The following is an 18,687-nucleotide window of genomic DNA, read 5'->3' on the forward strand; positions in this document are numbered from 1 at the left end:
AGACTGAGACTTAAATAGTTGAAAGTTTCTTGCAGGGAGCCTCAAGTCCATGATGACAAGGTCATTATCCAAAATGCAGATGTCATTTTTGTCATGTTGTGGTCTGCTTTTTTGCATGTCAGAAATTCCACACAGAGCATGAGAAGTAAAACAAGTTCCCCCTTAGACTTTGCTGTGAAGCCAGGCCTCTCCTGTTCTGATCTGCAAGGTGGAGGGAGTATTCTAAATTAWGTGGAGAGGAGGATAGAAACATTAAAGTCCTTGCTGATTAGGTAAAATTCCTGCCTGAATCTCCAGAAACTCTGAATATATGATTTCATCATATATAAAATTTCAGCTCTTTTAAAAATGAATGAGAGCTGTTGTTTAGTTTGGTTGAATTTACTCAAACCTATATGAAAGACTGATTATTTTAAGGGAAAATAATAGAGATTCTGAGGGAGCTGGCAAAAAAGAATACTAGCATTCCTGCTAGATAAGTCTACCATATTATATCTGTAGTTGCTAAGGAAGAATGTTTTTATGAGAAGCATTCAGCTGTAAAGAATTTTCACTATCCAAATATGCAAGGCTTTTTACCTAGGAGTTTCTGAGCTGTTTTAGTTGTGCGTGCGAAGTGAATGAAATACATACAATTTCTTATCCGGTAAGACTTCTGTAGACTGCTTAGGGAGTTTCATATCCAGCACTCCAAAACACTGGATTGGGCCCTGTGAGTAGGTTCTTTCCAGGTGTTCAGTGCATGGATTTTGGAGAGTATAAGAGGGTTCAGCCAATGTCATTGTTAGGCCGCGTTAGTCTGCACACGCTAGAAAACTGGGCAGTTTATAGTTCTGCTAGCAGGTTCCACTGTTTCTAAGGACTCATTACAGATATGGCTTGAACAATTTAAAGGTGGAGTACTGGTTGCCAGCAGCTTCAGAAATAATGGACAAAGTCCCTGTTCTGTATCGCTCTCGGTGCGCATCAACATTGTTATAGGAATTTTCTAATGGTTGTTTTTCCTTTGGGTTTCTGCAGTCTAATAATATTAGAGTTCTTTGTTTTTCTACACTTTATCATCATATTGCAGCAGCATTTCAGGATCCCTCCCCTTTTCTGTCCAGCTGGAATGAAAGATAATTGGTTATGACTCTAAAATACGTTGACAAGTTCTACAAACAAAAGCAAATGGTTTAGCATATCAGCAAGGATATCTTGTTGAATTGGCAGGTTATATTACAGTATGATGAGATGGCTATCTGCTGCTTCTGTGCCAGAGAAAATAATGAAAGCAAGTAATAAGTTGCTTGCTTTCCTGGCAAGGGATGAGAAAAAGTAAATTGGGCTAGATGTGTAGATTACATGAGTGGACTTGTTCCTCAAGTCCATTCAAACACATTAGAAGATAAGGTCTCTTAGCAAAATATAATGTCATCTTTTATCCCCCCACACTGGTAATGTGTTGAAACTGTGRGATACAGACTGGCATATTAGGGTAACTGCTTTCTGAAAAATGTATACAGGAAACTTGCAGATTATATGAAAGAGATGAAAATTAAATGTTACAGATGTTCTGAGTTATATCCTGCACTGTGGTAATAAGATTTTATACCTGGAGCTCCGTATCCATTCTTTGGACCTGTGAGCCTAAAAAGGATGTATTTTGTTTTCCAATATGCCTTTGGCTGTACATGCCAAAGAGACTTTTCAAAAAAGTAAATAACTTAATTTTACCATCAAATTGAATAAAAARTATAAGTAAAATTGATTACAAACGTGCATGATATCTAACCCCCAGGGACTGCAGACTTCTATATGGCTGTTACTGGCTGTAAATGCACTCTGAAATTTAGTGCTGACTTAAAACAAGGGGAACAATACAGTGGTGTTGTTCATCAGGGCCATAGAATTGCCTGGACTGGTGTTTAAAGAAAACAGTTGCCGTGTTTCAGGACACGCTTAAAAAATCGTGAGAAAAGATGTGAGTCATCTATAGGGTGTTTTCAGGGATACTGTCAACTGAAAATCGGAAGGGAAGAGGGTTTGAGCTGTTAAAGAACACCTACTGAGCCTGAAGACACGTTTCACATACTAGAGTGGGTACCTTATCCTTTCTCTTAATGTATAAACAGCAATGAGGMAAAAATGCCCTTTCATACAGAATAAATATCTGTAATAGCCTTTTTTTTTTTGTCCTGAATATTTTTAATATGATTTCTCTTTACTGATTAGAGCTTCACATTGCTGTACAGTGAATTACTTCCTTCATAGTGGAAACTTTTCTGTTATGTTTTTAACCTTCAGCAATTAAATAATACTAAGTTTTCTTTTTTTTTTTTCTTTTTCCCCAGGTACTGAGCTCCAAGCTGATGCCAACTGCAGATGATGAAATGGCAAGAAACTGTGCCAAATCTTTCTGTGAAAACTTCCTCAGAGCCGGAGGTTTGAGGTTAGATTTCAAAATCTTGATGCCATTTTATAATACTTTATTTAGTTAACAGTTCTTTGTGGTTTATGATTTCCTTTTACTCTGCTGTGTGTGCTGTAGCACCCTCATATAGCGATCAGCTTTTTTCAGAGGGAAAAATCCACCCAAATCAGACCTTTCATTACTGAATGCTTGAAAAGCTACTGTAGCTATCATAGTAATATAACAGAGTATATGGTGTTAAACCCCAAAATAAAGCTAGGTATGTATAAGCTTGTGAAGTATAAACTTTTAGTATGGCAGTTAATATTTGGATAGTTAGCATTAAACCGTTCCAGTTCAAATTGCAAGTGTGCATATTATACAAACTACCTCCTGCATRGATACCAGTGGGCATTTTTAGTAGTTGTCACCTAGGTCATGCATTGTAAACAGAATTAAATTTTACCCTGTCTCCAAAATCCAGATTCTTCAGATGAGAGTTAAGCCACAGTGTGAGTAGTTTGGAAGACCTTGCAATACTGCTTGTGCTTGTGCCAACTTTGTCAAGTACATTTTGCTCTTAGTTTTTTGTTTGTTTTTTTTTTTTGTCCCCCCTCTATGGATCATGAAGCATTTTCCAACATGAACAGAAATCTCCAGCTTGCAGATGTAGGAGGGGAAAATAGGAATGTTAGCCTCCAAAGATGCCCTTTTGGCAGTTTTAACTGGCACTCAGCTGACTGAACAGGCGTTTAGGGAAGGATGGAGATAAATTGCAGCTATTTCCTAATGTGAAACACTTTCAAACAGAGTCTGTCTATTAATCTGTTTTTAAGTTTGGTGGTGAATGTGATGCAGAGAGATTCCATCCCATCAGAAGTAGACTATGAAACAAGACAGGGAGTCTATTCCATCTGCCTGCAACTTGCAAGGTATGTAATTGCCTTTTATTAGATAGTCCCCCATTCTTGGTTTTTGGAATGTGGCTTGTAAAATTTGAGACTAAATGGTGCTTTGATTTCTGTTTCATTTCCTGACTGTGAACATTCAAAAATAAGCCCAATGTTTTTGCTCTGTGGATGTAGGTTCTTGCTTGTTGGCCAGACAATGCCTACCTTACTGGATGAGGATTTCATTAAAGATGGGGTGGAAGCATTGTCCTCACGTCCCTTCCGTAATGTCAGCCGACAAGCAAGTAGGCAGATGTCCATTTGTGGAACACCGGAGAAATCATCCTACCGACAGCTCTCTGTGTCTGATAGATCCTCCATTAGGGTAGAAGAAATCATACCTGCAGCGAGAGTTGCCATACAAGTAAGGAAACATTTGATAATTTATGGTGATGTAGCAGTGTCATCTCCAGTGGCAGCTGTGCAACTCCTGAATTTTTTTACTCAAGAATCCACCTTTTGTACTGTTTCTTACCCAGGCTCCATTTAAAAGCCTCTTAAAATCCAAGCCATCTGTCTCTTTTCCCTGTGATCATCTGAATTTTAACGTTAAACTTAGGCCCRGAAATTATTTGGTTAGTAAGCTGATTGTTTGACATACCACTGCTGTACAAGGGGAAAGAGTACCCCGAAGATGCACACCAGAAATGCAGAGCTGCATAGAAATCTTCCTCTGAGGGTTTTATTTTCAGTCACACTCCTTAACCCAAGCAAGATCTTGGAGTTAATTTTCTGGGAATAGAAAGGAGAAGGTTCCTGCTCAAACTCATGGTTTATAGTCCATGTTTCTTTGAATTAGAAATTTTGGGGGAGTTTCATGTATCAAATAGCTCATTTAAAAATTAAATTTGCTTGATGGTATCTGGGGGGGAAAAAGCAGCCAACTTTTATTCTCAATAGTTTAAGAACACCTTGTTTTCCCCTCTTGTCACTCTCTGTCCTCTCTGTCACTGTAATGAATTTTAGAGTGGCTATCTACTAAAGCAATCTCATCTGAAAGGAGGAGCTCAACCCATTTGAAGGTTGAGTCCAGTTGAAAGAAACTTCATAGTTAATATATTGAATATACTATCTCAGGTTTTTAGCTAGTGCTTCCCTCCCCTCACAGATAAATACAATTGAAATTAGYATGCCTAGCTCCGGATAGAGGAAAAGGGTATCTAGAGTGGAGACTTCAAAAACAAATAATTTCCTATTTAGGGGGCAATACTAATCTCTCCTTCCCCAGAAGAAAGATTCTTGCATCCTTGAGCCTGCTTAGAGGAGGGAGAAGAAAACAAATTCAAGTGGGAATTTCGCCTGATCTTGAAGATACATTCCTCTTATCCCTGTGATTAAGAAAGGTGGTTGAATGTGACGGAAATAACTATTGTTTCCTGTTCCTTCAGACTATGGAGGTGAATGATTTCACTTCCACAGTGGCTTGCTTCATGCGACTCTCTTGGGCTGCTGCTGCAGGACGGCTGGACCTCGTGGGAAGTAGTCAGCCAATAAAAGAGAGCAACTCTTTATTTCCTGCTGGGATTCGAAATAGACTTAGCAGCTCAGGTAGTTAACTCTGTCTCTAAACCGTCTTTATTAAAGAAAACATTCAGTTTATTCTTAATCTAATAYTTGAAAAACTTGAAGCTGAATTCCTTAACTTACACAAAGCTGAGAAAAATACTGTATATTCATGTGACATTTGGAGAGGTTTAAGGTGTTTTTTTGTTTGGTTGGTTTGGGGGGGGGGGTTAAGTACAGAGAATTGATGAGAAGCTGAAAACATCTGAAAAATGTAATGGATCATAGCACTTGTTCCTTTCTTAATGCAGGAAGTAATTGCAGTTCAGGAAGTGAAGGAGAACCAACAGCTCTGCATGCTGGCATCTGTGTGAGACAGCAGTCTGTATCCACCAAAGATGCTCTGATTGCTGGAGAAGCCTTGTCTCTATTAGTTACATGCCTTCAGCTACGCAGTCAGCAACTAGGTATGAAACGGAATTGGATTAGTCACTGTTTGGAATATAAGGTGGGGGAAGGCTTTTGAAGACKAACAAGTATTAAAAAAAATCACAAGAAACTTCTAACTCTAACTYGAGCAGTCTCAACTCACAAACACAATTTTGAAAAAAAATAGAGTTTTTTTCCAGGACTGAAGAGTAGTGGCATGAAACAAAGCATGTGGTGCTGTGCCTCAACAGTGCTCTTAATGAAATCTGTTGGAAAAGCTAACTTACTGCCAGTATATAAATAGTGGTGCTAGCTTTGAAGTGCATACTTCTGTAAGTGCTGCTGTTTGCATAGCTGAATGTTTAGTACTTGAACCTTTGTGTACAAGGAAGCGTAAGCCTTGGTGGTGGTAGAAGGAGAAGAAAAGTGTTGTTATAACATGGTGCCAGTCTCTGGAGAGGGAAGGAGATGGAGAATCATGTAAATACCTGTTATTGCTTTTTGGCACTGATGGGGGGCCCTATGCTATTTTAATGTAAATCCATAGCTGACTGACTTTGAATAATTACTTTTAAATAGTCTGGTATTCTTTTGTTCTAGGATCTTTCTACAATTTGCCTTGTGTTGCTGATTTCATCATTGACATACTGCTTGGATCACCAAGTGGTGAGGTGAGGGTCTTTCTCTGGAAATGTATTAGATATTCCAGGGAAATGTGTACACTTTGTTCAGTTAATATGGTCTCAAGATAAAATTGTTCATTGCAAATATTCCAATTGTTTTTGTATCTGAATAAATAACCYCTGTTTAATTGTTAGCGATTCCAGTATTTAGTACTACGTTGATAGAAAATGCTGAAGCATTACATTCTTTAGGCTTGTTTCATCCGTGAAGCACAGGACTGTGCTCCAACTAGCTTAAAGAAAATACTCTCATTTTTTGTAAGAGAAATTCCACAAAACTGGTACTTTAACCCTTCTAGGAAGGGGCCATTCAAAGTAACTTTAGTCTCAAAAGATTTGAATAGACTCTTCTAAACTTTTGAAAATATCTTCCAAATGTCAGAACCCTCCTAAAATTCATTCTTTCTGATTTGAGATGATTTCTGGATATTCTGAAATCCAGAGTTTTTTCTGGCCACCATTCCTTTGTTTCATTGCATCCCCTATGTTTTATGTGAAGTCATTGCATTCTTTTCCCCATATCTGAATTTACAATTTGTGTTTAATAAAGCATCAGAGCTTGTAACTCAGGGATATGAACAGAGAAGCCCTGGTGGGTGCAGAGYTCATACTCTGTGGGTTCCACAAGCTTTTTAATGTCTGGCTCTTTTTCTGTTACACTTCTGTTTTGCTTAGAAATCTATTTTGGCAACCTTCAAGTAAGGTCTGGTGCTTACCAATGATATTCTTTCAGATTCGTCGTGTTGCCTGTGATCAGTTGTACACCCTTAGTCAGACAGACACATCAACTCACCCAGATGTGCAGAAACCAAACCAGTTTCTCCTGAGTGTTATCCTCAGTGCCCAGCTGCCTCTTTGGTCACCAACCAGCATCATGAGAGGAATCAACCAGAGGCAAGTCAGATRCGTGTTTTTTGAGAAGGGAAATCTGCCATGTTTTTAAAGAGTAGTGCTGTGGCAACTCTTAGAGACAAGCGTTTAGGATTTTGTCCTTGCACTTCTGTCAAATGTAGGCATTCCTGTCATGCCTGAGACAGTTTAATTAGAATATGAATTGGTGGGAAATAGAGCTGAGTTCTCAGGGTACAGTCCTTCCTCTGTGAACTCTTAAAGAGCAGCTTATTTGACTTCCCATGCAGGAGGTGGTAACTGGTAAATAGACCCCTTTCTAGGATGTGGTCATAGCAGTCAGAACTTGGCTGGAATCCTGCATAAGGCATAGARGTGATGGGATGCATGACAGTAACACCGAATTTCTTTGATAGTACTGCATAGATCCAGATTGGAAACTGATCCAAAAGGCTCCAACCTCTTTAAAGATCTCTGGACCTATGAGCCATGACCTCACCTGTTTTCTCATTGCTTATGTTGCCCATTACACCTTAATGACTGTAGTGTTGGTCCTCTTGACTTGTCCCTGACTGGCCAAAGTCTACTGAATTTAGCGATAACTTCGAACAGCAGTTTCGAGAAGATTCTGAATAGAGAAGTAACTGAGAAGCTAAAATAGGCTTCTGTTTTATTATCATCTGATAGTTAACTTTTATGAGGTGAAGGAATAAAACAAGATTGTGTTACACACAAAATTCAGAAGTAGTTGTTAGAAAGGAATTTGTTTTAAAGCTGTAGTGTGTGCATACAGAGACATAGCTAGACAGCTACAATATTTTGGGTTGGATGGACAGAACGCCCAGGCCTTGAAGGCAGTTGCTTAGAAGAAAGTTTCTAATTTTAATTTTAAAACCTTTCTTCTATTTGTATCTGTTTTAGACTTTTGTCCCAGTGTACAGAATATTTTGACCTGAGATGTCAGTTATTGGATGACCTCACATGTAAGTATGATTACTGCGCAGGCACACGAGTCATATTCTGACTGCAACTTCCAAACACGTTCCTTCTGTAGACAAGATGTAGAATTGACTTCACTTGGCGATCACTGCACCATGAACTCGGTGTGACTTGCCAGYGTGCTGGCTGTCCTGTCAACAATTCATTTGGACTGTTCGGTAACGGCAAGGCAGCTTACTCCTCTTGGAAGGTGAAATGCTGAAGGCAGACTTTGTACACACTGAAGGGGAAGCTAGACCATCTGTTAGGTACCTTCAGATGGAAGTTCAGAGATGTAAAATTATACTTGGGATTTGGCACAGCCTGCAGTTAGGTAGCATGTGTATGGCACCTCCCTCGTGAGGAGGTGTGGAATACCTACCTAGCTGTGCTCAGTTTACACAGTAGCTCTCTGCATCATCTTCACCATAAAAAGAATATGCATGTAAACATACTACAGTACTATTTCACACTGTCTGTACCCTTACTTGGAATTCACTGCTTGTCTGGCTTCAGGGTATGTCTCTAAAGCTCTTTCCCTTTTCTATAAAATATCTCCTTGATTGTTTCCTGTTTGGTAACTTAAAGGCACTAGAGAGGAAGTTGAGTTCAAAAGCTGTCTACTCTGATTTCACAGACACTCTTTATCTGTGGGTCTCACTGGGGTATTTTTCAGTACTTAAATGTGAATTTGTGTCTGAAGTTACCTGTCCACATTTGAAATTGCTGATGAGTGGTGCAGGTGTTGAATTGTCTTGTGCGTGACTAGATACTGTCTCTGCTTACATATATGTCTATCTTTCAGTTTCTATACGCTAAATATTTCTAAAGCACTGAATAAGGTGTATCAGAGAACTGATGGTAGGCTTCAGTCCCATGATCTCTTATAAACTGTTAGCATAGTGCCTCTTTTTAAAATGAAGTGTAGCATTATCATAACAAGCACAAAATATCAAACTCTTTGAAATTCTTGGTATTTAAATTCATCATTTCTAGAACTCTTATTTTTTCTGGGTTTGTTTTTTATCTTGCAGCATCAGAAATGGAACAGTTAAAAATAAGCCCAGCTGCCATGTTAGAAGATGAGATCACCTGGCTAGACAATTTTGAACCCAACCGCACAGCTGAGTGTGAGACCAGTGAAGCTGATAATATCTTATTAGCAGGACACTTGAGACTCATCAAGACTCTCCTTTCACTTTGTGGAGCAGAGAAGGAAATGGTTGGTAAGTATGCCTCTGTGCACTAAAGCAACTAAACCAATYTGAATTCTGCTTGGCACTAAAAGTTGACTTAGTGTCTTGATCAGTAGACAGTACCTGCGAAGCCATTATCGTATATCAGTAGAAGTGATATGGAGCTGAAAGGAATAGTGTTGGCAGTACCTTTATTTTGTACCTTTGATTTTTGATAAGTCATTTGGATCCACTTTTGTTGATATAGTGCCATTAAGTGGTTTTGCTGTTGTGGAACACCTTTTGACTTTTGCAGTAATAATGAAAGTATTTAACCCTAGATATGGATTACTGTGTTACAGGTTCATCTTTGATTAAACCATTGTTGGATGATTTTCTCTTCCGAGCATCCAGGATTATTCTGAATAGCCATTCTCCAGCAGGCACGGCTGCCATCAGTCAGCAAGACTTTCATCCAAAGTAAAAAATGCTTTTTTGTTCATGTTGTTTTTTATCCTAGTTCTCATGTATGCAAATGTCACACTGGGGCTATGGATATTAGGAATGGATACTGATGATRGAGCATTTCTCAAGAGCATACCTATCCAATTCATACATTTGCTACATGAGTGTCCAAATAGCATTTTATAAGTTATGTGAACTGAAATCTTCACTGTTCTCTACTTCTAAAGTCTGTGTTTTATTTGTTAGATAATGAAGCACTGTAAGCACAACTGAGTGCTGAATTCCGTGGATCTGAAGAATACTCCTTTAGCTAGTCATCGTTTGAGAAGTTGGCTAAATTGAAGTATTAACAGAAAAGTAACTTTCCAAACCCCTTTTAAATGAGAATCTCAAAAGATTCTTTAACTTTTTTCCCAAAATAACTGATTCTTGTAAGAAGCTAGTGCTGAGCAAGTCTCCTTGCACCTGAGATAGCTGTTAATAGCTCAGAATATATGAACTTGGGAAAAAAGTGGGGCTTCTCTTTCCTGTCATACCTGCCTTCTGTCATTGTTATACAGGGGTGAAGGAAGGGGTGAATTTAGTTCGTGTGGAGTTTTGTGCAGCTGTAGCTGGATTGCTTAYGTTACTCTGACTCATGGGTTTTAAAGTTGGATCAGGCACATCTGCRTTACCTTTCCACAGACCCTGAAGAATGTCTCAGTGGAGCATTTGGCAATTGCTGACTTTAAGACTACTTTCTTAATCATATTTCACAGGACCTCTTGTAGTGCAAATCCTTGTAACATTATGCCACTCTCTGAAAATGGTGACTGTGGTGAATTAGGCTTCCTGTTCTGCTATGCATGAGAATATATCCCTTTTCTGTATATTAATCTCAGTTCATTTGGTTTAAAATTAATATTGATATACTGCTGACAAGCTGCTTTCCTTTATATCTTTAGACTTTTTAACTTTCATGTAAATAGCAGGCATTTGTATTAACTTGTCGCAGTGACTGAAAACCGTGGTACTTGCTACAGATTAGTGTTTTGCTGCAGTTCATCTCAAGCACTCTCTTATTTGTTTGCTTAAAGCAAACAATGCCTTTTCTTTGTTGGAGAAGCAACGAGATTGCTTGATGATCCCTTGAAAAGAACTAAGTAGAAGTGTTTTGCACTGAGTTCCATATGTAGCTTAGGTCTAAAGTAGTCCCTTGTAGCAGTAAGAAAGATATCTGCTCCAGCTCTTTTGAAGATTGTCTCCCTCTGAATGAGTCATTGTGTCTCTACCAACATTACAGTGATAGAGAATATCTGGCTATTAGGCTTTACACACAGAACCAGCTGTTTGCCCTTTTTTTTTTTTTTTTTTTTTTTTTTTAAAGGGCACCTACTTCTTACTGTTGAATGTCAACCATAGGTGTCTCCATGTCAGTAAGGGAGGCTTATTTAAAGGAATGTTCCTGGTGTTGCTCTTCCTCTGATTCCTTTCCTTCCTGCCCATCCATTCCCCCACCCCCGCTCTTCCACCCCTTCCCAAGAAAGAAAAAATAGCACTCTGCAGTCTCTCAGGAGGTTTTAGCTCTGTTTTGAGCATTTCTTTTGAACAGCTAATTGTCGCTTATTCTGAATAATATGATTTTCTGGAAGTAGAAATAATTGAGTCCTCTACAAAGTAGATCTCAGCTGTGCTTTTCTTTTTAGGTGCAGTACAGCGGATAGCCGGTTAGCTGCTTACGAAGTGTTAGTAATGCTGGCTGATAGCTCACCTTCCAATCTTCAGCTTATTACAAAAGAGCTGCTTTCTATGCATCATCAGTCTGACCCTGCACTTACCAAGGARTTTGATGTAAGCAAGAACCCTTGTTTTGATTTGTGTTAGCATGGTTTGAAGTACTGTATGAGCTACTTAACTGCTCCATCCATGAAATTTCCATGGTCTTCAATTTAAAATGACAATGAATAGACAGGAGTAAATGCAGACCTATTTGATCTTCCTCTGAAGCAGATACTCTCATGAGTCTTTGTCAGTTATTATCTTGACAAGAAAGAGGTGTTGCCTAAATATCACCTGTTTTACTTAGATACTTTTTAGGCTGTTTTTAGCAGTGTTACGCTAAGCGTTGGCTATATAAATGAACAAATTTAGCTCTTGTGTAATCTTCCAGAATTGGCATTCTTGGTTTCCAATGAAATTGCTCTTAAACAGCTCATAAAAATGATTATGAAATTTATAATATGTTGCTGGAACCTTGTGCTTCCTATAACTTATTGGGACAAAAAATAAATTGTTCTTTCTAGTATCTTCCACCAGTGGATAGTCGCTCCATTTCAGGATTCGTGGGATTGAAGAATGGTGGTGCTACTTGTTACATGAATGCCGTCTTCCAGCAGCTATATATGCAGCCTGGTCTCCCTGAGGTAATTGGTTCAATACCCAGAAATTTCCTCTTTTGGGGATTAGTCATCTGAACTGTAAATGCATTTGAGCACCATTTGTGACATGAATTTTTTGAGGAGGGGGAAAAAATATATTGCACAAGAAGTAATAATTTTGTCTAGAACCAATTTGATAAGGTTATTTTTTCCTTCCAGGCCCTGCTTTCCATTGATGATGGTACAGACAATCCAGATGACAACGTGTTCTATCAAGTTCAATCTCTCTTTGGTCATTTGATGGAAAGCAAGTTGCAGTATTATGTACCTGAGAACTTTTGGAAGGTGTTACTTCTTTTTCTTTAGAATATATAGCTTTCCTACTTGTAAATGTAATGTAATCATCTATCCACCTTTTCCTCATTGCAGACTTTGTAGGGATAAAGTAAATTTTACCTCAAAAAGTAAAAAAAAAAAAGAAAAAGAAAAAGTAGTGATATGTATATTGAACAATCACCTTTATATAAATATTTATACCTATATAGATTTTCAAAATGTGGAACAAGGAACTTTATGTTCGAGAACAACAGGATGCTTATGAGTTCTTCACCAGTCTTATAGATCAGATGGATGAGTATCTCAAGGTAAAGTCTTTAGCAATCTCTTTCCTTGCTTATCTGTGCATCTGTCTTCAGTACCTTTTCTCTCTGTTTTTGTTTTTTGGAAAAGAAGGCAGAAAGCCATCTGACTTTATTTTATGATCTAAGTCCTATTCATTCAGAAGTTTAAAATTCATGTTGCGTTCTTGGTCTTTCACACTGCAAATATATCCAGCTGATGTCTAACTTTACATCTCCAACAGAAAATAGGGAGAGACCAAATATTTAAGAATACTTTTCAAGGCATCTTCTCTGATCAGAAGATCTGCAAGGACTGTCCCCACAGGTAATGTTAAATTTAGTGCATTAGTTACCAAGTTATGTGCTGCCAAAACTATCACAATATGTGGGTCAAAATAGCACAGGAAGGTAGAGTAATACGCCTTTGACTGTGAGAATCATAACTGTTGATAGCTGTGGGACAAATGTAATATTATTTCCTAAGCATGTGTCTTGTTAATGCAAGTTGGATAGGTTCTACTCTGTCAATGTCTTGATTATTTTCCTTCTTGAATTTAGGTATGAGCGCGAAGAAGCCTTCATGGCTCTCAACCTAGGAGTCACTTCATGCCAAAGTCTGGAAATATCATTGGATCAATTTGTTAGAGGGGAAGTTCTGGAAGGAAGTAATGCATACTACTGTGAAAAATGCAAAGAAAAGGTATTGCTCTTAACGTATGTGAAGGAAGATTCAGTTGTAGCTTGATGTTTTCTTGAGCATTATGTGATCATAGCAAGCCACGCTTAGATACTGCTCGACTGCATCTTTCTACATTAAAGAAGTAATCAAAAGATTAAATCCATAACTCGAGGTAGCATCCTTCATTTTCTGTAACTCATATTGTAGACTGTGAACATTCAGAAGAATGGCAGGATGGTATTGTTCTCTAAGGTATTAGCTCACCGCCCAAACTCTGTAATATCTGTAATAGTACCCTGCAGTCATCCTGCCTCCAGTAGCTGTATTGTACATCAGTTTGAGATTGCTGGAATTAAGCAACTATAGAAAAATACATGCTTGAAATATATAGATAGAGGTGATGTTCTTCTGTCTTTTTAAGAGAACTACAGTGAAGCGCACATGCATTAAGGTCTTGCCTAGCCTCTTGGTGATTCACCTGATGAGATTTGGCTTTGACTGGGAAAGTGGACGTTCTATTAAGTATGATGAACAAATAAGGGTAAGAAAACTCCTCCCCCCGCCCCCTTGCAAATTCCAGTGGACTTTCACTTTTCCTATTCATTCTCCCTTCTTTGCCACTCATTTCAATAAGGGCTTTTGAGAACGTGGTACACTTGCAATATGATCATGCTGCAGAAAATAAATACCTTTCCTTAGAGTTTTTCTTGTCTCCAGCATTCTCAGGGTTCTTTTGGAAAGCAAGAGCAAAAACCTCCCTAAGGACATTTTATTTAACTTCTGTGTCATAAGGATAAAAAGTTGAAGTACTGTGCTTTCTTTAAGTGTTCCCAGTGTATGAAGTATTAATACAGCTTTATAAAATTACACAAAGCCTATATACAACTTAATATCTGTTTAATCTAAAATATCTCTTCAAACAGTTTCCCTGGATGCTGAACATGGAGCCTTACACTGTGTCAGGGATGGCTCGCCAGGACTCATCCTCAGAAGTTGGGGACAATGGTAGAAACATGGATCAAGGAGGTGGAGGCTCCCCAAGGAAGAAAGTGGCTCCTACAGAAAACTATGAGCTTGTTGGTGTGATTGTTCACAGTGGCCAGGCACACGCAGGGCACTACTACTCCTTTATAAAGGACAGGAGGTAATGGCCAAGAAGACCATTAGGCCTTCTGCACAGCGGGTTTAAGAGTGGTCTAAAGACTACTTGTTTTAGGAAGGTATAGTGAGCCATTCGGAACTTTATTTGGAAGCATTCTTCTCCTTCTTAATACTTAACTGTCGAAGTTTCAGGATTTCTCTGTGTGTTGTATTGCAGTTTGAGAGCTTCCTATGACATTTAGGTATGTGTCATGTGCTTCTCATGCTTTTAATCAAACTTTGTCACTGAACAAAACCTTCTATTCGCTGTCGAAATAAATGAAAATTCAGGGTTCTCATTTCTAGGGTATTCAGGGTGTTTTGTTTGTTTATTTAAATAGACAATCAAACTAACTTTTTCTGTCATGTTTCTGTCCTGTCTTGACCGTAGGGGATGTGGAAAAGGAAAATGGTATAAATTTAATGACACTGTTGTTGAAGAGTTTGAGTTATCTGATGAAACCTTGGAATATGAATGTTTTGGTGGAGAGTATAGACCTAAAGTCTATGATCAGTGTAAGTAGAAGTACGGATTGATTTACAGGAACTTTATATATCATACTAGTCCTCAGCAGAGTTAGAATTAAGTCTGTTATATCTAATCTGAGTGACTTGGTCTAATAATCCTTCCTAAGCAGTTTTTCATAAAGCCTTCTATTTTACTGCTTCTAGATGACCTGATATTGATTGAACCATATCCACTGTTGTTCAGCACTTTGTAGACTTAATAGCAGAGCAGATTCGAAAGGGGCCTGTTACTTTTTCAGAATGGTTTAAARAAAAACACACGTGCTCACTCATTCACTTGCTCACTCCCTCTCTCACTCTCTCTCTCCCCCTCCTTAATTGAGGTTACTGAAAAAGACTGCACATGGAACATGGTGTGGGATCATTTAGTTGAACTTTTCTGTGCTTTAAGGAATTAATTCCAAATATGTTTCCACTGTTATTCACTTGTTTCATAATTCTGGTGATTATATTTTTAGTTATACATATGCCCTTTGGAAAAATATTTTAGAATTTAGGGTTTTTTATATTATTCACTAACACAGACTGATGTTTTTATCTAACACATTATTTTATATTGCCACAATCTGTATTATTTGCACAGTGAGTTTCATTCTCCTATAGGAATGAAACAAACCTTCAATGACCTTCTTTGAATGCCTTTTCTCCCATCAGCTAACCCTTACCCTGATGTGCGTCGGCGGTACTGGAATGCCTATATGCTGTTTTACCAGAGAGTGTCTGATCAGAACTCTCCAGTCTTACCAAAGAAAAGTCGAGTGAGTGTTGTGCGTCAAGAAGCTGAGGACCTCTCCTTGTAAGTTTTTCCTTCTGTGTCTGTAAATGTTTCTCCTACTTTGATGCCAGACCCAATATCCAGAACTCAGAAAAGAATAATTCTTGTTCCCTGCAGGAGCGTACTGATCTTTCCATCTTTTTAAGCTGCTTAATGGATAGTCTTTTATTGGTTTTTTTACGTTTGTCTTCGATACCCCTGTCACTGTTGGAGTACGAAGTTCAAGGTGACTGACAGCCTCGAGAAGTATTTAGGCTATCATCTAAATTTGCCTTAAGATGATACTGGCTCTACTGGTATTTTAAAACCTGAACTTCAGGATTGTCAGAGGGTTTGATTATTGATCTTGAACTTGTGTATATTTTAGATCTGCTCCATCTTCACCAGAAATTTCACCCCAGTCATCACCGCGACCCCACAGGCCCAACAGTGACCGCCTCTCCATCTTGACTAAGCTGGTTCGAAAGGGAGAAAAGAAGGGACTTTTTGTAGAGAAAATGCCTGTACGGATATATCAGGTAGACACTCCAACAACTGAAACTAAATGCTACTCACCTGAAATTTAAGTACGCAGTAAGAGGAACATGGTAACATTGAACGTGGCCTTGGAGTAATTTCCTTGTTGAAAGCCAAGCCAGAACAAAGTTGGAAAGTATTTCTGGATTCTGATACAAAGCTGTTAAAAAGCTGTTCAGTGACACGTTATTGTACATTTTGCTGTCCCTTCTCACAAAATTGACCCATTCCTGGCTGTGAAGAAACTACAGGCAAACTAGTTAAACATGAAATATGGCAGCAGTAAGCATACAAGCAGGGAGAGAGGAGTTAACAGAGAAGATGCTTCATTTGAAGTAAATTTACACTTGAAGAGAAATGGTGAAGATGGCAAATCAGTCATCCTCCAGTTCTTCAGCTCAGAACAATGTGAAAAGGGGAGAAGTAAGAGAAACCAAAACCAGCTTCAATTCTGTTCATGTCTGTCAGCTTATGACCTACTGCATATGGTCTCAAAGGGGAGAATGAAGATGTTGAAGGCAACTTTGCAAGTCAGAGCAGATAAGGGAGGTCTGATGGCGWTGACAGACTAGTGAGAGGATGGTGGAACCTGGATATGATTAGCTGTCATAAGAGGAAAGCCTAGGTGCCTAACTTACATTGACTTGCATTTTATAGAGTGACATCTGATCTGTGTAGAAGAAGGTACAATCCTGCATGCATTTGGCCTTCTGAACATGTACCACTGTGCTGATCTGCACATGTGCAGAAGAACCCATATCACATACACAATCAGAATAAACTGTGCAAACTGTGGTCCTCCACCTAGGCTATATCAGGGCATTATAGTCGCTTTTGGCTTTCTTGTATCATACCTGGGGTTGTCTTATTAGAATAAACAAAACTTTCCTCAAATTTACTGAGCATCTTTCAGCAAATCTCACTTGAAGAGAGGGGGATTTGGCATGCAAGTACATTATCGTGGATGCAACTTGTAATTATGCCACAGCTCCTTGCTTTGTACGTCTTAATTTGCTAAGCAAGGCTTTCAGGTTTGAAGGATATTTTCTTGGCATTTTATTAAGAACGAGCAAAAAATAGAACTCATCAATAGCTCCTTTCTTTTTGTTTTCCTTAATGGCAAGATGATTAAGTTTCTCATCTGTTATCTTGTGTTTTGTAATATCCTTGGAAGGAAATCACTGCTTTTATGCAAGTCTTCTATGTATTTTCCCCTCCACTGAAGCAGTGATTCAGAGCATGAACAGAATTAATTCTCACATTGGTTTTTAACASCACGCATGTTTACATGTAAGATGTAATTTTAGTTAGAAAAATACAATTTGGCAACATTTTTAATTTTTTTTTTTGCCTTGTTACTTTAAAAAAAAAWTCTGCAGATGGTGAGAGATGAAAACCTGAAATTTATGAAGAATAGAGATGTATACAGTAGTGACTACTTCAGTTTTGTTCTGTCATTAGCTTCACTGAATGCTGTAAGTAACTGGATTTTAATCCTAGAGTACTTGGAATGTATCAGATAGGAGGGGCCACAACCACAAAAACTGGAAAAGTGCTGACAGGACTTTTTTCCAACTGAGCAATTCATTACCTCCAATAATTCTTCACACCTAGTATCATCCATCTCAAAGTTGACTCCAGCCTCCTATTTTAGTAGTGGGGAAAAAAATCATGGTGCCATAGTAAAATTTATGAAATAACATGCATTTTTAATGATACAAATTGAACTCCAGAAGGACAGAAATTCCTCCCTGTATGGAAGAGTAAAAAAATTGCTATTAGTCACCTCAAAGTTGATAGACTTGCACTGAAATACATTGTGGCCTACTARTTAAGTTTTTCTAAATGTACTTATGGAGTAATAAACAAACCAGCATTTATCAAACTTATTGAATCCACAGGTTTAGTGGGCTTTAGAGCAAGTTTGCTCCTGTTTGAATATATTTGAATATGTATAGTCAGCACTGAAAACTGTTTTTAGCACAAAAATGTTTGGGATCATTTTTTTTCCCCCGCCAAATTAAATAAATGACTTGAATATAACATGTTGACATGTCTAAGAGACAATATATATGCTGCGAGCATATTTCTGCTCTGAAGTAAATTTAATGTTTGTTTCAGACTAAGGTAAAACATCCTCATTACCCATGCATGGCAAAGGTGAGCTTGCAGCTGGCAGTCCAATTCCTCTTCCAAACCTATCTCCGAACCAAGAAGAAACTCAGGTAGGGGCTTGCTCTGAGTACTGCAGTGTTATTCTGAGGTGTTCTGACTTGTCAGGCCTATAGTGCCTTAAGATACTGCTGCTAGTGCAGAAGTTCCCAGAAGTAGCAATACCTATTTACTCCGTGTTGGAACCCCAAGCGAGGAAATCTGAGGGAGGTTGGAGGGTCACATATAAGCTGTCAGTTTATTGCCTTCCACAGCTGTCCATTTTTTCAGTCTTAGTGGTTTCGACATGGGAATGACCTTAATGGATTTAAAGACAGCAAATTCAAGGAAAAGCTGTAGCAGTCTTCTGAATTGGGAGAAATTCTGAATTTTGATCTCTAATAAACCCAAATGCTTTTGACTTAAATGCTTATTTTCTGAATATTGTGCATCCTGTAAATGTTGAAAACCCACCGTTTGGAATTCAGGGTAGGAGC

At 38.4% G+C, this 18,687-nt stretch overlaps 1 protein-coding gene across 1 annotated transcript in view; it reads left to right on the forward strand.

Moving 5' to 3' along the window:
* Window positions 1-18,687, forward strand: part of USP24 (ubiquitin specific peptidase 24) — a gene marked incomplete at its 5' end in the record, with an annotated part of 70,974 nt that overhangs the window by 38,192 nt on the left and 14,095 nt on the right. Inside the window, 23 exons of the mRNA XM_026079900.1 lie at window positions 2,334-2,431; window positions 3,229-3,324; window positions 3,478-3,706; window positions 4,731-4,890; window positions 5,157-5,312; window positions 5,875-5,945; window positions 6,691-6,851; window positions 7,728-7,789; window positions 8,819-9,010; window positions 9,322-9,439; window positions 11,110-11,254; window positions 11,707-11,826; window positions 12,001-12,126; window positions 12,327-12,425; window positions 12,644-12,726; window positions 12,960-13,101; window positions 13,502-13,621; window positions 14,004-14,224; window positions 14,612-14,736; window positions 15,403-15,544; window positions 15,891-16,041; window positions 17,419-17,514; window positions 18,161-18,264. Of these exons, the coding sequence (XP_025935685.1) occupies window positions 2,334-2,431; window positions 3,229-3,324; window positions 3,478-3,706; window positions 4,731-4,890; window positions 5,157-5,312; window positions 5,875-5,945; window positions 6,691-6,851; window positions 7,728-7,789; window positions 8,819-9,010; window positions 9,322-9,439; window positions 11,110-11,254; window positions 11,707-11,826; window positions 12,001-12,126; window positions 12,327-12,425; window positions 12,644-12,726; window positions 12,960-13,101; window positions 13,502-13,621; window positions 14,004-14,224; window positions 14,612-14,736; window positions 15,403-15,544; window positions 15,891-16,041; window positions 17,419-17,514; window positions 18,161-18,264 (3,017 nt within the window). The remainder of the gene's footprint in view (window positions 1-2,333; window positions 2,432-3,228; window positions 3,325-3,477; window positions 3,707-4,730; window positions 4,891-5,156; window positions 5,313-5,874; window positions 5,946-6,690; window positions 6,852-7,727; window positions 7,790-8,818; window positions 9,011-9,321; window positions 9,440-11,109; window positions 11,255-11,706; window positions 11,827-12,000; window positions 12,127-12,326; window positions 12,426-12,643; window positions 12,727-12,959; window positions 13,102-13,501; window positions 13,622-14,003; window positions 14,225-14,611; window positions 14,737-15,402; window positions 15,545-15,890; window positions 16,042-17,418; window positions 17,515-18,160; window positions 18,265-18,687) is intronic.

The sequence above is a fragment of the Apteryx rowi genome, unplaced genomic scaffold (genome assembly GCF_003343035.1).
Source record: "Apteryx rowi isolate R43461 unplaced genomic scaffold, aptRow1 scaffold_503, whole genome shotgun sequence".
Classification (NCBI taxonomy): domain Eukaryota; kingdom Metazoa; phylum Chordata; class Aves; order Apterygiformes; family Apterygidae; genus Apteryx; species Apteryx rowi.